Source organism: Ambystoma mexicanum, chromosome 3p (genome assembly GCF_040938575.1).
Source record: "Ambystoma mexicanum isolate Mex_15411 chromosome 3p, UKY_AmexF1_1, whole genome shotgun sequence".
Lineage (NCBI taxonomy): Eukaryota > Metazoa > Chordata > Amphibia > Caudata > Ambystomatidae > Ambystoma > Ambystoma mexicanum.
Window position 1 is genome coordinate 172,997,680 of NC_090925.1, and position 20,156 is coordinate 173,017,835.

The 20,156-nt window shown below is 44.9% G+C and overlaps 1 protein-coding gene across 4 annotated transcripts in view; it reads left to right on the forward strand.

The window, feature by feature from the left end:
* Positions 1-20,156, forward strand: part of LOC138580215 (alpha-2-macroglobulin-like protein 1) — a 1,347,911-nt gene that overhangs the window by 828,051 nt on the left and 499,704 nt on the right. For all 4 annotated transcript variants that reach the window (XM_069650572.1, XM_069650575.1, XM_069650574.1 and 1 more), the window contains 4 exons: positions 4,228-4,377; positions 15,425-15,628; positions 17,374-17,479; positions 18,578-18,740. In XM_069650572.1, coding sequence (XP_069506673.1) covers positions 4,228-4,377; positions 15,425-15,628; positions 17,374-17,479; positions 18,578-18,740 — 623 coding nt within the window. The remainder of the gene's footprint in view (positions 1-4,227; positions 4,378-15,424; positions 15,629-17,373; positions 17,480-18,577; positions 18,741-20,156) is intronic.

Genomic DNA, 20,156 nt, shown 5'->3' on the forward strand with positions numbered 1-20,156 from the left:
GGTTACTGGTCATCACATTCAAGTGTCGACTCGGGACTATGCCGACCTACCTACAAGATCATATCACGGAAAAACCCAATCACAGAAGTTTGAGATCGAGCAACCAAAACATTTTATTCCTGCCCAGATGTAAAACTAAGAAGGCCCAGGGAGGAGCGTTCTTCAGCGCTGCCCCCACATTACGGAACGCCTTGCCAGCACCGTTGAGAAGTTCTCTGTCCCTGAGCATGTTTAAAAAAGAGCTCAAGACCTGGCTGTTTCGATAAGTAGACTTTCTTCTTCCTCTATGCATTGGTGGGGGGTTTCTCCCCCGGGTTTTTTCTTGGACCCCACATGTCATTTGCCTTGTTTGTCTTGTCTGCGCCCTCACACCTACGGGTTTATGGATGCGCATTATAAATAGAATAAAAGTTAAAAAAAAATAAAAGATGTGCTCTTTCAACAATACCACAAAGCAATAGTTAAACAAAAATCGCGGGCACTTCTGAGTCAAGTTCAGGCAGCCTTGACATAGTTTTGAAGACTTTTGAAGACTTTGTAGTTACAGAAAGAATCTACACGTGTGTAGTTATTGATGAACATGTTGTGACGTAATCAGCCTGGAAAAATGACTTGGCTGACAGCAGCACTGCGCAGCGCTGGGTCACGCATCAACGGTACATGTTGTCTGTAGGTCTTCACTAAAAGAGGCACTTTCACTCCACAGTCTGCTTGCCAGGTTTGCTGCAGCCTTTGTAGTTCACTAAGCAGGGCAGACCTGTATATGTGGGCATTGCTTGCAGATGTGGCAACACTTCAGAGCAGAGGTCTGAAACCGTTGGCTCTCTAGATGTTTTGGACTACAGCTCCCATCAACCGGAATCAGCATAGCCAGTGGTGAACGATGATCATGGGAGATGAAGTCCAAAACATTTGGAAAGCCACAGGTGGTAGAAACATGCTTTAGGGGCCCGTGGTGTGTGAACTGGTGGGGTTAGTGAGATTAAACTCTGACTCCATTCTGCAAACAATTGTAAATTGCACTTTATTTACATTATATTGCTTAATTAGCAGCCTGAGAGGGGGCTCTGGCCCATTTGGAGGCTCGGAACGTTGGCTGTACAGTATGGTACAAGCCTGTGTTCCGACCTGCCTACGCAGCCAGCGCCCCCTTCCCTTGCCTTCCCCACTCCCCCTTCACCACTTAGCACCTATGTAGTTCTCTACCAGGTACTAATGGTGTTTTTTTAATTTAAAAATGAGGGAAAAAAAGAACGTAACGTTGTTACGTGACCCGGCGCTCGCAGTGCTGCTGTCAGCCAAGTCTGTTTTCCATGCTGATTACATCACATTCATCAACCTGGAAAAGGGACTTCCCTGACAGCAGCACTGCATGGCACCGAGCTACACACCAAAGATAAAATAGCATTTTATTAATGTTCGTGGGAGAAAACAAGAAACAGAGCCTGAATATAGTACAACCAAGGGCATATGCAAAGGAAGTCAACATTATACATTAAATAAGATTTAAGTGACAGTATGGGGCAGAGCAAAAATGAAGTTGGTGAAAAGATAAGGCTGGTACAAAAATAGGGGCAAATAGGGTATGGGATCTTTGCACAAGAAAAGGCATGAAGCAGGGAGTGCTTGTGTCTCTCCCACTAAAATGAAACCAGCATAGGCAAATACAATGGTTTTGCATGATGTAAACTAGGTTTCAGGCGTTGGAATCAATTTCCCAGGTGTTCACACCACATGCTAGTTTTTGCCAACATATGTGGGTATTACACTGATTGTCTCTGGTCCTCTAGGGTTCAGATTAAATGCCTTTGTATTGTAATCATATATTAGGCATTGTCATCAAAAGCCCAGGTACCTAAAACATTTCCGGGTTATGTTTTCAAAATAAAACCCAAGGCACTCACACGACTGCCCTCCAATACCCAGGATGTCTCACAATTGTCCACGATATGGACAGTTAGCTTCGCAATGGCTCTTTCATGTATGTTCAGAATCATCAGAGCAGCTCCTTGTTCATTATTGCCAAGCTAGGAGAGCAATGCCAGGGCTAATTATCCCCACCGTGACCCTTCTGGAAACTTTTGCAGCACCCCTTCCATTCTGCAAAAAAAACAAATGCCAGTGTAACAATCCAAGCCTTTTGAAACAGATGGTTTCCAAGAAATAGGGCGTTTAATTAGCCAACTCGCCCACCTGTGAATTGAGTGCAAAGTATTTACTTTACAAGATGTCTGCCTGCTTTTTGGTTGTGATATGTGGAATGCATGTCTTTCTAGTTTAGTAAGCAAAGGAGCCATGTTGGCATGGAAAAAAACAATGGTGATTAGTACAAAAAGCTACTGGGGTAATTGTGAAATGTTTCTTTTGAAATGCATTTCAAATGAATTTGGCAGCACCAGTTCTCAAAGTGCATATTTATAGAAATATGGTTTTCTAACAGAATTTGCATAGTTTACGATGAGACAAGGATGGCACCGATTATGTTATCCTTGACCGGTGCTCTTTTGCTGGCCAACTAGTTTTGTACATAAAACCAAAATACAAATACGAAATGTATTAAAGAAAAAATCAAAGACCATTATAAGATAAGTAGTTTTATGTAACACAAATCTGTGAAAACAAATGTAATGTAGTTTCCTCACAAACTGACTGGAAACAGCACCTTTAACAATGCAGTCACCATGGCCTGTTGCCTGCCCCATTACCTTGCAAAGTTATAGGATTTGGGCATATAACAGGGATCACAAAATCTACTAGCCCGTTCACTTAAGTGAGGAGATTTTATAAAGGGTGCACACCATTTGCATAGTACTTGAAGCTTGCTAGCGTGTATGTAGGTGTTTGAAACTTTTATTTGATATTTACTTCAAATAAACTTTGTTTGAAGCAAATGGCAAATATGTTTCACTGTGTATGGCTGGCCTTTGGGCGACAGCATTGCACCAGATAGGGAGTGTGCTTATGGTGACATGCACCATTTTAGAGAAAGCACTGGTAAATATTTGGTGTAGTGAGGTTATCCATTAAACTATGTTTTGTGTGAAATAGGAGTAGGATTGTCCTGCATTTTACCATACCACCTCACTATAAACTAAAGTGAGATGCTATTGTAATTTAATTTTTCTGCTTTTATGTCCTTAAGATAAGTGGGTGGAGTTTTGGCAAAGGGGGCAGAGTCTGAAGAATGGGGCGGCGTAAAGTCTGGGGGCTTGCGTGCACTTCTTTGGGCCTAGGGCAGAACAAAACCTGAATACACCGCTGTATGCAGTTGCACGACAATGTGCGTTGAGCAGCGGATGGCGGGGCCTTCATCACCAGGCATCTGCAGGTTGGGAAGGTGCCAACACAGAGGTGAGCTGCTAGTTTGCGCAACAGCAGAAACTTCCCTCTGGAGCTCAGGGTGGGCCTCTTTATTAAACCACACAAAGATGTGCTTTGTGCATGCGTCTGTGTGTGTATGTGGTAAAGGTGCCAGGTCCACTAGCATCTAGATGTATACAAACACTGAGACTACACCATTCATTTCATTTTTGCTGCATATGTCTCGCATGCTCCCAGTCCTAGTAATCGCTCTCTTCTCCCCTCTCTCTCTCTCTCGCTGCTTTGTTAACTCCCACTCGCTGCCAATACCCATCTCCTGACCGTCTGCCATATCACACTGCACGTCTCATGCTTTTTCTCTCTCTTCCTCAATCAGTCCATAGCCCTCTCCCTCTTTCTAGTCCCACTAGACCCACCTCTTACCTTTTTGCTGTCACTGCCTATCTGCTCTTACTCCCTGTCATCTAAGCTTAGTTACATATCTCTCGCTTGTGGCTTCTGTCTCTATCACTCTCCCTTCTCTTTGTACACTTCTTCATTCTGTCTGCCATGTCAGCCAGCGTGTGTGTGTGTCTAGCTTTCTCTCTTTCTATGTCACTCATTCTCCCGCGCTTTCTCTCTCTCCCCTCGCTGGATTTCACTGTGGCTGCCCCTGCCTCTCCCACTCTCTCCTTCTTGCGGTATCTGCCCCCTTCTTGCGGTATCTGCCCCTGCCTCTCCCACGCTCTCCTTCTTGCGGTATCTGCCCCTGCCTCTCCCGCTCTCTCCTTCTTGCGGTATCTGCCCCTGCCTCTCCCACTCTCTCCTTGTGGTATCTGCCCCTGCCTCTCCCACTCTCTCCTTCTTGCGGAATCTGCTCCTGCCTGTTTTTTTCCACTCTCATCATCGTGCCCTTTGCTGTTCTAGGCACACATGGAGTTCTCTGTCCAGGAAGCAAGCCCTGGAGATGAAGTCAGCCTGCAACTAGAGTCTGCGCCAGATTCTCTGTGTGCCATCTGCGCCGTGGACAAGAGCGTCACACTTGCGCGACCTGAAGCGGAACTTACCCCTGACATTGTGAGTCTTGATGCAACCCATACCCCTCGAATAACACTCACTTTGGAGCGTTCGATGAGTGTTTAGAAGTTACTTTAGTTAAGCAAATAGTAATTTGCCACATGTACCAACCCAAAAATGTCCTCCAGACTAAGCCTTTGAATAGAAAGTTAATGGGAGTCATTTTAATTTCAAATCTAAATGACATGGAGGCAGTGGTGGTGGGGGTAGCTTTTAGTACCAGGGCGGTCAGGTGGCTCCTGATGGGGTACAGGCATTGTAAATGATTCAAGGTCAGCAGTGGAAAGTGAATGTTTTAATTGACGGGTCATAAACATCTCCCAATTATCATGAGTGACAGAGTGTAGCATGGAGCCCTAACTGATGTGTGGGGGATGGGAGTATTCTTCTTCCTAGAAAACCTTTAAAATAATGTGTGTTGCTTTTGGACACTGTCTCTTTAACCCAGCTGGAGGAAGTGGAAGAGAGTCAGGCATTTCAATAGCTGTGTACAGCGTGATGCGCTCGTGAAGTGCAGGGAAAGTGCAGTTAGTGCAGGACTCCCTGTACTATAGACGGCTGAGGTATGGCATTCCATTTGGATTATTTGGCATATTGCATCATCTGAGGAGAGACGCTGGCTCTTTAACCCAGCTGGAGGAAGTGGAAGAGAGCCCGGCATTTCAATAGCTGTGTACAGCGTGATGCGCTCGTGAAGTGCAGTTAGTGCAGGACTCCCTGTACTATAGACGGCTGAGGTATGGCATTCCATTTGGATTATTTGGCATATTGCAGCATCTGAGGAGAGACGCTGGCTCTTTAACCCAGCTGGAGGAAGTGGAAGAGAGACACGCATTTATATAGCCACGTATGGTGCAAAGTGCCTGCGAAGCGCATGGAAGGTGCATTTGGAGCAGTTGGCGCAGGTGGTGGTGGCCTGAGACCTTCATGCCATTCCACTGCCTGGTGGGCCCAGGGGAAGTTCTGCTCTCATCATTTTACTTATGGGTAAGCAAATCTACCTTTTAAATCCTAGTTGATAAGGCAAGAGACACCATTGTCTTTTGTGATTGTGCAACATTCGAGTGATGTTAGCATATATTCTTCACAGCAGGGAGGTACGCCTGCTTATGGGAGATCGAACCACAAATCGAATGTTAGGAGAACTCATTGCTGGTGCAACAGGGCGATAAAGTGACCAACCCCCACCCAATCGTAACAGCAAACAAAATCGCAATTTATTCCAAACTTACTGTGATATGTGGGGCCGCTGAGCCTCCTGGGGCTTTGCAACTGCAAGCATCTGCAATGGTAGGGCGGTGATCACTAACTCCATGCACAAGAAGATTCCTGCACTTTAACGGGACAGATCACGCGACGCCGCCTCTTTTATTTAGAGTGTTTCTTTCTTCCTTCCTGCCTTGGTTTGGAAAGAGAAGCAGAAATAGAGATGGGAGATGATGCTGCCTTACCATTGAGGTCTGCTAAACCCTAACACACTGCTTCTGTGGGCCCCTTTAAAGGATTCTAATTAAAAGGACCTCAGCAGAGTGGTCAGTCCAAGCCACCCTTGTTCACAATTGCCCACTCACCTATGCACTATAATTCCCATCTTTAATATCTGCTTCTATTGGCACTTTAAACGTGTTAATGCAGCCTTTACTAGGACTCTATGATCACGTTACCCTCAAGGTCAACAACAATTCGGACCAGTTACAAGAAGCACTCAGGCACCTCAGATAAATGATGTATTGAGTACATTTGGATGCAATGGTAGAATGAGCAAGCATGTCACTAGATAAGCATCTGAGATCCCTGATTTGCAGAAATTGATCCATAGAGGTCCTTGGTTATTCGATTTGGGGTTGAATGACCGAAGCGGAAATGTTCGAGGGAGAAAGGACAGAAGATTATGTTTTCGAAATGTATCCCCTGAACATTATCGACTTACCCAAGCCCCTACCCACACCCCCACCCACACCACTACCCACACCCCCACCTCCCACCCCCCTACTTACCTTGCATTCCACCTTGCTCTGTCCCTGCAACACCTGTTCCCTTTCACTTCCGCGATCGGGAACCAGCACCGCAGGTCCTCTCTTTTTTTTTCGGGTCGGCTGCGGGGTAGTTGCCTGCAACCCCTGCTCACTATACTCTATAGTATAGTGAGCGGTGGGTTGCATGGAACACCCCCGCAGCCACCGCTCACAGTATAGTGAGCAGGGGTCGTGGTGGACACCCTCGCAGCACTTTTCTTTTTTTTGGGACTGCAGGACAGCTGCGGGGGACACCCCCGCAACCCGCACTCACAGTATAGTGACCAGGGGTCACGGTGGACATCCCTGCATCCCTAGACAGAGTTGCAAAGACCTAACCAACGAAAAGTCGACCTTTTTAGGAGGTCAAAAATTTGGTAGTACCTTCTTTAGGACTTTTGGTTAGGTAGGTCTTTTCAACCCGGTCTTTTTGACCGAAACTGGGTAATTCATGTAGTGATGAAAGCTTGGTGGTTTTAAATCACAAAGACTCCAATGCATTGTTGAGGTGATGGCTAATGTGGATGACATAACTGCCTCAGAGGAAAAGAGGATGGACAGTGTGCACCACAATAAGCTGTGGGGAGAAACAAGAGGCCCGTTATACAACGTAAGCAAAATATGCATATATATCAAAATGTTGTGAGTCATACAAAACACAGAGGTTTGCGACCATTTCTAAGAACATTGAAAACAGCGGCTAGCTGCTATGTTTACTCCTGGAGAACAATGATTAGCTTCTACGGGCGGCGTGCAAGCAGGAAAGGTGAAGTTCAAAGGAAGCAACAAGAAGAGAAGCCTGGCAGACAAAAGTCAGGATATTCCTCTATCCCTAGATAAACAAAGGGCGCCAGCAGGCAACATGAGGCCCAAGACTGTGTGTGCTTGGATGACAGCAACCTGAATGATTACGCTGATTACGCAGGTTTTCAAGACCTTGGAGCAGAACATGCACATGTCCCTCCCAGTACTCAGCTTGCTCAATTCACCTCACATTTGGAAGTAACTCATTTGAAGCTGGTGCAAGCTACTATATTGAGACCTTCTAAAAGCCAAGCTGGACGTATCTTTCTTAGGGATGCTGTACTTTGCCTGTGTCTAAAAGCAAGGTTCCAAGACAAGGAGGTAGCCCCTCTCAATTGCTCAAGGGTCTAGAACATTTCATTTGAAATTCTCTCCTATAGACAAAGATGGTATTGACAGAGTGAGTTTACACTTGAATTCCAGACCCATTTATAACATAATATTGTTTGATAGGGAGACATTTTTTGTTAGCAAGTTGTGTTATTTATCCCGCCAAGGTTCTGCTGTGGAATACAACAGTGAATTACAAAAGGGGTGGTTGACTAGCGGCTTCTAGAGGGCCAAGGATTGGAACTGGATAATTGGAGAGGGGCTTAGAATTGGTTGTTCTTGAGATAAGTAGGACACATGTATTGTAGAAGCGGTTAGCACTGTCATCTAGTATTGATAATCTAAAATGGGTGTGCTTACCAAAAATGCTGTAATGAGGAAACAGGCAGCGCCTAGGCTTTTGTCCCTCTTGTCTTGGAATTCCAGACCCTTAACAGTTTCTTGGCCAACAAAGATGCTTTTGATCATTTAGGGGTGCATGCTTTAAATCCTTTGCAGGAGTCATGGCTTCTGGAGTTACCCTTAAAATGATAGATGTGTTACATGTGTGAAGAAAGCATCCAAGAGCCTTGGGAGCGGCCAGGAGTAGCCTATGTATTGCCATTTATAAGCATTTGCAAGCATATGTAGCTCTTATCGAGCCTGCGTTGGATGATGTGATGGCCTTTTGTTTAAGTTGGAACGGGAAATCTTGAAGGGGTGACCTTTGTATCTTAAACATACATTGTAACCTGATAAGATGATAGAGGAAATTGATGAGGAAGAAAATTGCCAGGCTGCTTCAACTGTGTTTCTAGACGGGTAACTCAGAAAATCTCATCCTATAGGGGGCTTAAACTGTAAGAGTAGTCATGAGCGTAGTCCTGGGAAATGTTGGGGTAAAGAAAACTATCTTAACCTTGCCCATGGCACTTCAGCTCATAAGAACCGACCTTATTGGTCTGCCTGGGCAACACTAATGGATGCCAGGAACATGGCTATGATGAATGGTAGTGAATGCCCAGAGCAAATGCACCAGCTCAGGCCGTAAAGCCTCTACCAACATAGATTACATTTTTGGGACTCCTTCCTCATACATTGCTTGCTTGACTCTTCACAATTTAGCCCGTGGTGTAAGAGATCGCATGCATATTGTTTTCAACACCAATATCAACGCTCAATTGAGGGATGAAACTGAAGGCTTTGCAGGATTTACACTGAGCAAAGCCTGTAATAAAGAAATGTGGAATTCCGGAAACATCCATAAAATGGATGAAATTATAAGGCAAACATTTTTTGTATGCAAGTGTGTCTGGGAGTGAAATCTTCCAACCCAGATATTTCTATGATATATCATAAGATGTTGGGTGCCGTCTGTCTCACCTCGCCAATTAAACTTGGATCAGTTCATGCAGATTCATGGAGCCTATTTGACAAGCAAACCACACTTGTTTTTTTAAACAAGCCTTAAGAGATTTGCAGGTATCTACTCAGTTAAGCTGGAACCATATCACTGTGGAAAAAAAGAAAATAACCCAGCCTTATAAGAACTAGTTAATGTGGCATAGTCAAAATAAATCTTTAGTACAGAGCCGAAACATACTACAGGCAGTTGGTAACACGGATATACTGAATTTCTAGAAATTATTGTCGTATTCAGAATTGGCTCAATATTGAGAATGGGCAAACCGTATAATTGATGCTATCTGGATGAATCACTGCACCCCAGTTTATGCCCTGGTTGTGGTAAGAGAGGGGGGTGGTGGTGACAGTGGCAGTGTTTGCCAGTTTGGGAGATTATTGTCATGATGGATGAATTAGAATAAGAGGTTTAGAGCCATCTCTAGGACCTGATGAGCGGGTCTATGTTACACTTGAGGGAAACCCTGCCTCACAAGCCAAGATCCTGTACTGCTTATCCAATCAGGTGATACTTAAAAGAAAACTGTGGGAACACGATTGGCAAAATAGTATCATGGAAGCCTCCAAATACCTATCAATGCACAAATACATGGAGTTTTATTTTAAGCAACCTTTGTTACAACCCTACCTATGAAATGTTCCTTCCCCTAAATACAGATATCTATTTTTAAGATAGTGTTTACTTTTATTGCCGGCGCTTCAAGTTATGGGGCCAAAGAGACAAATAAAGAAGGAGGAATGCATCTGCTGCTTGTTTGAGGTGGAACGGAGACTAGAGATGCTAACACATCGGATGAAAGATTGCGTCGTCACCATACCAACCAGATGTGATACGTTTAGATGTTTTTCACAGAACCTGCGTTGTATATTTACAGAACATTTTTGGATCAGGACAATGCAAGGGTGTCAAATGTCTCTCCTAATAGCAGTTGTTAAATGTATAATTAAATTGAATGACATTTTAGAAGATGGATTTTTATAAGTATTTTAAATCTATTTAATGCTTTTGTATATGTATGATTCTCTTTTTATCTCTTGGAATATTTATGCAATTTTTTATTTGTATAAGGTTCGCTTTCAAACCAAACACATACCAATAAGAAAAGAGGGCATTTTACAGCACAATCTTACCAACAGTATGCAGGTGCATTTTACAACATTATCATGATGGCCGAGTCCACTGCATATGCCACCATTGCACTGTAAGTCACTTTTATGAAGCTGTTCTGATTCTTAGCCTACCCAAAGGGAAGCATTTCCTCACCCTGCGTGATACAGCCAAGCACCTGAGTGACCCTTGGTTGAGGCTGCTGCTCTAATCTGGCCATGACAGTAATGGTCCCTGTAAATCGCTTCATGAAACTGAGGCCATAATCTAAGTATATTATAATTGGGCAAAGCAAATCACTATCATGATGCTGCAACCACAACCTATGCCAGTAATGGTCATTGTAAATCACTTTCATGATGCTGCAACCACAACCTTTGCCAGCAATGGTTGATGGAAATCTCTTCATGAAGTTGCAGCCACAATATATGCTAATATGGTCATTGTAAATCAGTTCAATAATATGTGGCCAGAATCTAGGCCACCTGTTCTGATACTTGGCTGAACCAAAGGGAAATGCCCCCACCCCACCTTACGCAGCACAGCCAAGTGCCTGAGTAACACGACACTGGCAGGAGGTTGTTACCATAATCAATGTATGCTAGTAATGGGCACCGTCACTTAATTCATGATGCTGCTGCCACAAGATATGCCAGTAATGGTCACTGTAAATTGCTTCCAACCCAACCCCCACCATACAAAGACGTGCAAGACTTGTATTCTAGTGAGGAGGCAGCAGGACCAGAAATGCTGCCAGGCAATGCCCGCAAGGACTTGAACTCAGGGGGCACTCGCTGGTCGATGACAATGTGGCCGCCTAGCAACCGGGACGCCATTGCGCCATTGCTACATGGGCCAGGAAAAGCTGTTTAAAAAGATAAAGCACCAAGACTGTGGGAGCCAGGGCATTGCTGCGGGCACATGAGATGGGGGACAAGAGGTTGGATAGACCCCTTCTGGCCCACCTGACTCCACACCAACACATCCATTTAAGTGCAAAAGGTCACAGTCCGTGCAATTATTAACTTTTTTTTACCACATAGTGGAAAGGTAAAGAGTAAAACCAAGATAAAATCGTCTTTGCTCTTCACTTCCACTATGCTGGTGGAAAACAGTGAATGCCTCCCGAATATCATGATTACGAGAGGCCATTACAATGGCTTCCTGTTGAATCCACCTGCTTTTACCAGGTGATAATTTGAGGCAAATTCCATCGCTTGCAGCCTTTGTAGGGCTAGAGGGAAAAGCAGGTGACATCTTAAGCCCATTCTGCTCCCCAACTCAGCCTGATAAATTGAAAAGAATCCCGCTGATCGGTAAAAATGGGGTTAAAGCGTACTGCTACTTTTACTGCCATTTCTACTGATCCGCGGGACTCGCAACATGACCGCCTAATGCTAGAACAGTTTGCCCTTGTTAAGAGGGTCGGACAGAAAGTTGCAACCAAATTCACATTGACCAAACAGAGTTCAATGTAATCACGTAGAACCAGTTAGAACAGCATCTCAATGTCAAGGGACCCTCCTTGCAACTACAAGCCTCATCTTCATGGGGGCTTCAAATGAGACGAATTTACTTTTTGGTCTGATCTGTGCTTTTAGGTTCTCCTAAGAGAGCAGGGTATGGAGAGGGAAGCACGCTCGTTGCATTACCCCACTCTGTGAAGGTAATCCCGCAGCGCCTCCACCCGTATCTCATTTTGATGCAGGAGATGAAGCTTGAGTACACATGGATTGCTGCTGCTGTTTTTTTCCAAATCTGAACAAGTAGGAAGTTTTGGGTAATGATGGCCGCCAAGGACATACAAAGCTGATGCCTTTTCTGTGCATTTCCTGGAAGGAGGGGTAAAAGGCAGGGGTACACCAGAATTGCACGGATTCATGTGCCCTTTTACTGACCTGACTGCCAAATAATTACAATCACCTGTAACAGCGGCGGGCATGGCCATCTTGTGCTATGGGGGATTGTACAGCTCACTTAAAAGGAGCCACAGGTTTAGGTTTCAGTGAGCCATGCAGTCTCCTGTAGCAGAGGATTTTGATCATTTACTAGTAGGGGGCAGTAAAACGGCATAGGAATCCAGCCAGTTCACAGGTTCCTCTGCCTTTTTAAACCCAGCCTGGAAAGCTGCAGTAATAGCCTCCACCATGCACACGCCTGATGGGCTTCATTATTAGGAATACCTGTTAAGATGGATTTCTGAACTCGGACCTGGAGGGGCAGACGTTCAGAAGGCCAGCCTAGTTTTTTGGAACAGGGTAACCTCTGGACAAGCCAGACCAATCAGGGCAGCTATGGCAGGCGGTCAAGGCTAAGTCTCAGGAGGGGTGAGGGTGACTGAAGGACCTCAATGAGCACACAAAGCAAGGACACTTACAAATTACTCCAGACAGGTGTTATATCAAAAATATAGATACATTTATTACAAGGCCTTTGTAACATAGATCATAGCAAAAGAATCACAGTAAAACCAAGTAAACCAACACAACACTATCAACACAATGTATATGCAAGACCATTGGGGTCTAAAGGGTTAAATGCATGAAATATGTCGACAACCTAGATGGGAAGGAAACAGGCAGTGCAGATAGACTTTAGGCCCCTTTGACATTGACAATACACCTAACTAAGAGGCAGTGCAAGCCCTAAGAAGAGAGGAGCCTCGTGCTCAATAGTACACGCAATGCCAAGGCACGCGGTTGTTCCAATGGGCATAATATGGTCTATTCAGGGGTCACTTGAAGCTCTGGAAGGTGGAAGAGGCGATGCAGAACAAGTTCCCACTATTCAAGAAGGACCTCCACTTGAAGGCAGAGGCAGTTCGAGAGTTCGGGATGGAGTCGCTATTTTGCAATAGCAGTGGAAATGAGAGGGGCCCCCAGGGGCCACTGGTGCGTAAAAATTGGTCTTTGCACTAGGGGTCACCAGTTGGGGTATTGAGTATTCACTGGTCCCCGACATAAGCAGACCCAAACTTCGGCAGGTCAGTCCACTTCGCTTGCAGGTTCGAATGCAGCAAAAAGGACGTCTCGGCACCTTTTAGTTCCTGAGATACAGCGATGATTCCCAAACGGGGCAGTGGCGATTTCTCCGCTACAGGTGGATGAATTGACCCAGTTTCACTGCAGCAGGCTTCAGGGGCAAGAGGGTCACAAATGCAGCAGACTTGCAAAGGACGTTGCCACGGCAGGGCAACATGGTAACTGCGTTTACTCCGGTCCAGGCTCACTCGTCTCACTTCAGACCTGGGAACGACAAGTATATAAAATTCGGTGTGAGGGTGCCGTGGACACAGAGCTAGCAGTATACCAAGTTTAGAGGGGCTCCTCAAACCGGCAGCAGTGGCAGAGCAAAGCAACTGGGTAAACTGGTCAGTCCACTGGTTGGTCCCACTATTCCAATGGGTCGAAGCGTCTTCGCAGACCTTCTAGGACGACCAGAAGCAGAGGGGTCACACGGGACGACAGAGGGCTCAGGGTGCCAAACCTTCCAGCGGGTCACCAGCGGTTCCCCGACCCGGCTTCGTAGTTGCAGGATACTTGGATCCTATCCTTTGTTCAGTGAGAACTCAGGAGATCGACCTGGTAGTGGTGTTTTCAGCCTCCTCTTATCCAAAGTTCCCTTCATGCCAAAACGGAGAGGACCCAATGGGAGAGCTGCTCACGAACACATACTCCATACGTTGACCAATCACGGACCAGGGTGGTCCCAGGCATTCATGGCACTCCAGACTCTGTGGCACCCAGGATGTGTATTGGAACCAGACGTTTCAGCCCACATCCTGGAGGCACACACACAAAGCATGCAGAAGCCTGCGAAAGCATTGGGATTCGCAGGAAAGTGCATGACCAAATAAGGACTGACCTGGGTCTACTCGACCTGGGGAAGGTGAAGGGGCAAGATGGCCAAAGGACAGGACAAAGAACCTTGTGGCATGGCCATTTTGGAGCCAGGCCACCTATTTGTGCCAAACGCGGTTAACGCGGTAAACATGACAGGAAAGGGTTAAAAATAATGCGAAAAGATCGCTGCCACCAGGCCTGTCCATGACACATCTGCACAGTTCATAAAAAGTCCAGCGAGAGTGTCTAGGGCCTTTGGAAATGACTATAGGCCCAAGTGTGCTGTATCGAAGATACATTGCACACTTGTTACATGTTGCACAAACATTGCAACATAGGAAAGGACTAAGGGAAACCAAGTCTGCCAGTACTGACTGTCTGAAGCGAATTTCAGTTTCCCCATAAAAAGTGAGCGAAAGCCCAGAGGAGTACAGATGAAGGCTGCGCTTCTCTGGCACAGTCAGTCAAGGGTGTCTAAACAGCAGCAAAAAGTTGACACATGGAGGGAAAATTCCATATAATTATGAAATCTTTCCTAACAATACCTATGGGCTCTGCCTGCTTTTTTCAGGTTTATAAAGTGTTGTCTATGCGGTCAGTGCCACTTGTTTCCCCTGGGATTCAAGCATCTCCTCCTACATCAAAGTGAGACAGCAGCGGATACACTGTTGGTTTCCACTCGCAGAGCATATTTCACACACTGTATCCTGCTATTTCAAGGGAAAAAGATGGAAAACGTTTGCCCTACTATTTTCTTCTAATCAGTCCCATTTTAAAGCCCCATGAAAATGATGATATGATATGATATGGCATTTATAACGCGCCTATACACAAGTGTTTCAAGGCGCGACGAGACAAGGGAGGGGGAACAGAGGGAAGACAGACAACAATCCAACTAGGCCAGATGTCATTCATATCGCGCAAGTGCATGGGAAGGGGAAGTGGGAAAATTTGAGGGGGGGTGGACAGTGCAGTACATGGTATAAAGGAATAAATAACAATAAGTAAAAGTACGGCCAGCAGGTGGCAAGTGCAAGGGTAAGTGCAGACATCAGGGGTCAAGTGCTGGTAGTGGGACTGTAGGGATACAGAAGAGTGGCCAGGTAATCAGTGCAATATCAGATTCAGCTAGGAAGTCAGCAGTGGGGGGGGGGAGCAAAGAGAAAGGTTTTGAGGTGCCTCCGGAACCGGAGATGATTCTCCTCAAGTTTCAGGGAGGCAGGGAGGCTGTTCCAGAGGGAGGCCCCTGCCGCAGAGAGAGATCTACCACCAACTCATTGCTTGGAGAAGCGACTGACCCTGATGGTGCAAGTAGTATCAAGATAAGCTGTGTGCTGCATATTTAGGTCCCCATTTGCAAAACCCTTGCAGCATCATTGGCCAAGATTACAGGGGTGCAGAAGAGCCTGCACATATGAGTCTTTGGAGAGCCAGAAGAAAAGCAGAAAACAGAATGGTGGGCCACAGCAAAGAGTCAACTTATCACAAGGGGTGCAGCCAGCATGCCTGGCCAAGTTTACCCATCTCCGGCTTTCCATTTCCACCAGGTGTATCAGAAGATAGCTTTCAGCAACACAGTGGGATACCCTTATCGTGTGCAAGAACCAGACCCCCCTTGCTTCAGGCCTCGTCGTTTCTGGAAGCGGTCACTAGGAGAGCAACCGGATGCAGGGAGCCACAACATTCGGAAACGAGCAGTCCCGTGGGCAGCGCAGACCCAAAATCAAATTGATATCTACACCATCATACAGGTAATTTCTCCCAACATTGTGTAAACTGTAACAAAGTTTAACCGGTTCAGCCGGCCACAGTATGTGCTTCCTTTAATGGCTGAGAGAGCAGCGTGATATGTGTTCCCTATATTGACTGTGTTGTGATATCAGTGTGTGATGACCTTCTTCTGTTGGCTGCGTTGTTCGTGTCCGATGAGCTCTTTCTATTGTGTTGTAAACAATATGAGTGTGCATGATCTTCTGGTGGCAACAATTTTAAGATGTGATGAGGTTCTTCTTTTGGCTGTGATATCCATGTGGGATAAGCTCCTTATGTTGGCTGTCATGTGTCACCAGCATGTGATGTGGTCCATCTACTGGCTGTCAAGTGATATCCGTCTGTTGGTAAAGATCTAGTGCTCCAGGGACCAATTATCTCCTAGTTTGATATAAACCAGAGGGGAGCTGGAGTCATCAATGTGTACCCGATCTGTACTGTTGTAACCCAATGTATGTTCCATATTTGGCATTCATTCATATGCGGTTTCTAAATATTTTCTTCAAATTCAGTAATCCACTTTTCAAGGTGAAGCATCACTCTAGATTTTAGGTCTTTGACCATTGGCTGGCCAGATGTATTGGACTACAACCCCCATCAGCCCTAGCCAGCATATTCGATGATGGGGGCAAAACATCTGCAGATCTGCAGGTTGCAGAACCATGGTCTAGCTTTTGCAAGTGATTAGCAACATTTTATTTGTTACAAATAACTCTAGGTGCCACATGACTTGCAGTGAAAATGTTCATCAGACATCCCTTACTTTTAACTTTTAATACAGAGCTAAAAGCTTGCAGAGTAATTGGAAAAAATAGAACGCAAATGTGGTATGTTACATGTGATAATTACACGTGTAGGTCATTGTAGCGTCCCTTAAGATACCGTTTTGGTACATTTATTTTATTTATTTAATTGTTTTTTTATAACGCACCTAATACCATACCTGAGTTAGGTTTCTAAGAGCGGATCCGGTATTTGAACCTCTGTCGCTCTACGTGCACTTGCTTGCTTAAGGGAGGCTAAGTTAAGATCTTTTTTTCAAATGCCCTGAACAGCATTTGGAAATTCATGCAAGTTTACCATCAACTTGTGCAGCTTCGAGGGAAAAGGTTCCTCAAAGGAGATCTTCAATAGGGTCCGTTTCTCCAAATGTCTATTAATACACCTTTGAAAAGGTTACTGCTATCGGTAATGCAAGGGTACTGTTGACTTGTATTAGTAGAATTGTGTCAAAATATGAATCTTTTTTCTTAGGATTACCTTTTGCCTAGTGTTATTTTTGTTGGCTTTCTTCAATCCTTTTTGTTTTTGGGGTTTTTATCTTGCCCCATTACTTTTTTAAACAGGGCTATCCCCTTTAGTCCCACCGCTTCACCCACAGTTTTCGTTAAGTGTGGAGCTGATGTCAGAATTAGCCTTGTTTTTATGATGAAGAGCTAGTTGTTGGGTTCTCAGTGATGAAGCCTGACTGGTGCTGTTAGTTGTTGTTGTTGAAATGCAGCTGTACTCTCCTGTATTTCTTTTCTTATTGTTGTATTTCTTTAAGGTTGTAATGACAGATATCATGTCATGTATTTGCTTGTGCGGCCTTTATCAAATAACTAAAATCCCTCCTCTTTACCCACCCGTCTCCCTAATGCCGCCGGCCTTCCTTTCTAGCACCAACCAGTGGGAGGTTTCCCAGTCCGCATGGCAATTAACCCTTTGTCTTTTCTATTGGATGCAGCGGATGGGGATAAAGGTCATTTCAAACTGTCTAATCAAGAAACCGCCAGTGTGCAGTGGGCGGCCTTCACCTCCGATTGCATCGCAGACCTTCATTGGCCCAGATGGTAAGAGATGACTGTGACCAGAACTGGTGTCCAGTGGGCCCCATACCCTGTCTGAGCCAATAAGCATAGAAGAGACTGCATTTTCATGTGATGTTAATATGCTTTTATACTGCTCCAAATCACCACCGTAGTAGTTTCAGAGTGCCTACCCTTGTCCATGGAGTGGTGACCTGAGCCCCCGGGATCCAGACCTTAGTCTGCTGGAGGAAATAAAATGAGTGAGGGGATGGAAGATAAGTGGGTGGGGAAGACAGACTTAGATCCTTCTTTGATCCTAGAATCACAGGGGGGATCCAGCGGGCGATTCATGTTTTGTTATAGCCTGGATGCATGTCAGCTCCTAGAGGGGAAAGTATAAAGTTAACCGGTTTGGGGACCCGCATTCTACTGCATGCAGACTTGTGCAGTGGATCATAGTTCTGCAGAAGGGACGAGGTGGATATGTCGTAAAGGGGCTGTCTTAAAGCGAATGGAGCTGTGTTTCCAAAGCAGGTTTGGAGAATTGCAAGTTAGTACACAATGTAATGTTGGATGCATAGGGGGCTTCAGAGCATGGTCAGGCAGTCCTGTAAGTTTGGAGGATCTGTATACGTTGTCAAACAGAGGCCAGGCCTGAGCCAAGAGTGGCCTACTCAATAATAGACTGTGTATAAAGGTGAATGTTGCTGCTAACAGGCGGTAAAGGAATGGAGTGGAAAAAACGGGTACGGTAAAATGGAAACAGCCTGGCATCTTGATGTCAAAAAAGGTAGGAATTGTTGTTCTGTGCCACGTTATGCTAGTCTTTATTGAGACAGAGGGGTGTTTTATTCAGGAGTAGCCAATGACCATACTGGTGATTAGGTCATTGTTGTTGTTGTGCTACGTGTCTCCTTAAAACCCCAGAGGTTGGCAGGTCAGTGCATCAGCCCAACAGGAGCATTTCCCTCCACCAAAAAGCTCAGGCCTCCCCACTTTCCACAGGACGGGGGGGAGGGGTCGGTCCAAATCTGACAATGAAATTCAAGCAGCTGATGGATGTTTGCCAGTATTGCCTATTCTGGTTTCTTGTATAATTCTGCCGGCCGCTGTCTCCTTCCTGCCCCTCCTCTCTTGCAGGAGAAGTGATGCTGTACCCGGATCCTGTTTCTGGCTCTAGCACACAAATCATCTCCATCGATATGGAAGGTTTTGATCTCGCCAGCCCCGATGACAAGGCAGCCAAGAGCGATGTCCGCACATACTTCCCCGATACGTGGTTTTGCCATTTGATGCAGATGAAGTACGTACATTTAGAGCTGACTAGTCTGCAAATACTCTTTTAGATTGACAACTTTCCCTTTTTCAAGTCATATGACTGGTGGCATTTCTCACCTTCTAGATTAAATTCACAAAATGCACGCACTCACTCACTCTCTCTCTCTCTCTCTCTCTCACACACACACACACGCTCTCTCCATCTCTCTTTCGCTCTCTCCCCTGTCCCTCTGCACTCCCCATATTATATTTTGTTGTAATGGTTTCATACTGTTCCAGCCCACAACTGTGGTAGACTCAGAGCACCTGGCATGTCGGTGGATTGGCGTATTGGGCCCCTGCCAGGAGAAATGTCAGACATTTCTATGGGTCATAGTACAGGGATCCGGCAGCCACAGGGGAATTCTATAACCCAGGAGGGAAACACAGACTAAGACCAGGTTATTTTATAAAGTAATGGAAGCACGCGGTGGCTTGTCGTATGGTGTTTACGTATGGTTGAGGTTTTCTTCTACTCCTTAGATAGCTGTTGAGACCATCGACTCCTTTTATATTTGGTCCCTTGCACAACCTGATGCAAGAGATATTTCAGTTGTTTGAATGTAGAATTTGCATCACGTGCAACAACAAAAAAGTACATTGTAAATGTCGATTCTCTGCACTGTTTATTTTTCCACATTGATTGATTTGAAAATAAGTCAATGTATATTCAGTTTCATTGTTCTCTTTCCCGGAAGACAACATACTTCCTTGGTTAAACTTCTAAAAGTAAACTACACATTACATTACAATTTATACTCATTGACTTACTACCAACAGATGTTTCACAAAATGGACTTTATATTAATTCTTAACCCAGTAGAGTGAGCTTCTTCAAGGACATTTTCACTTTTTCTTGTTGATTATTTTTCATTGATAACCTGGTAAGGTTTTGTAATTTGTACACTTATACAATCAGATTCTTTCTTATTGTGCTGTAGTTTTTTCTTGCGTGGCTAGTGTTATTTCATGCGTTCTTCAAAGACTCCGATATTGATTTGTTATTCATTCTTTTTAATTGATAGCTTGCTCTTTTTCATCAGAATGACAGAACCATGTAGTTGCCATGCTGCGTAGAATCAGAAAAAAAGCTAAATAATAGTTAAGAGGATTAAATAACAAGAAACAAGAATGAAGAATCAACCGTAGTAAATGAAAATGTATTAGCACATGGAGATCGTTATTGACCTCCTCTCAGCCAATCAGAATATGTAGAGTGTACTCAATAACTACAAGTATCGACTGGATTCTCAACATTCTGTCTCCAAAAGCAGACTGGGAAACATCAATGCAGTTTCCAGACAAGATTTCTTTCAAGAGGACACTTCATCTCTGGGAGGAAACGTTTTGCTGAACATCCTATTTAACACACAAAAGGGAAAGCTAAAACAAGGGAAAATCC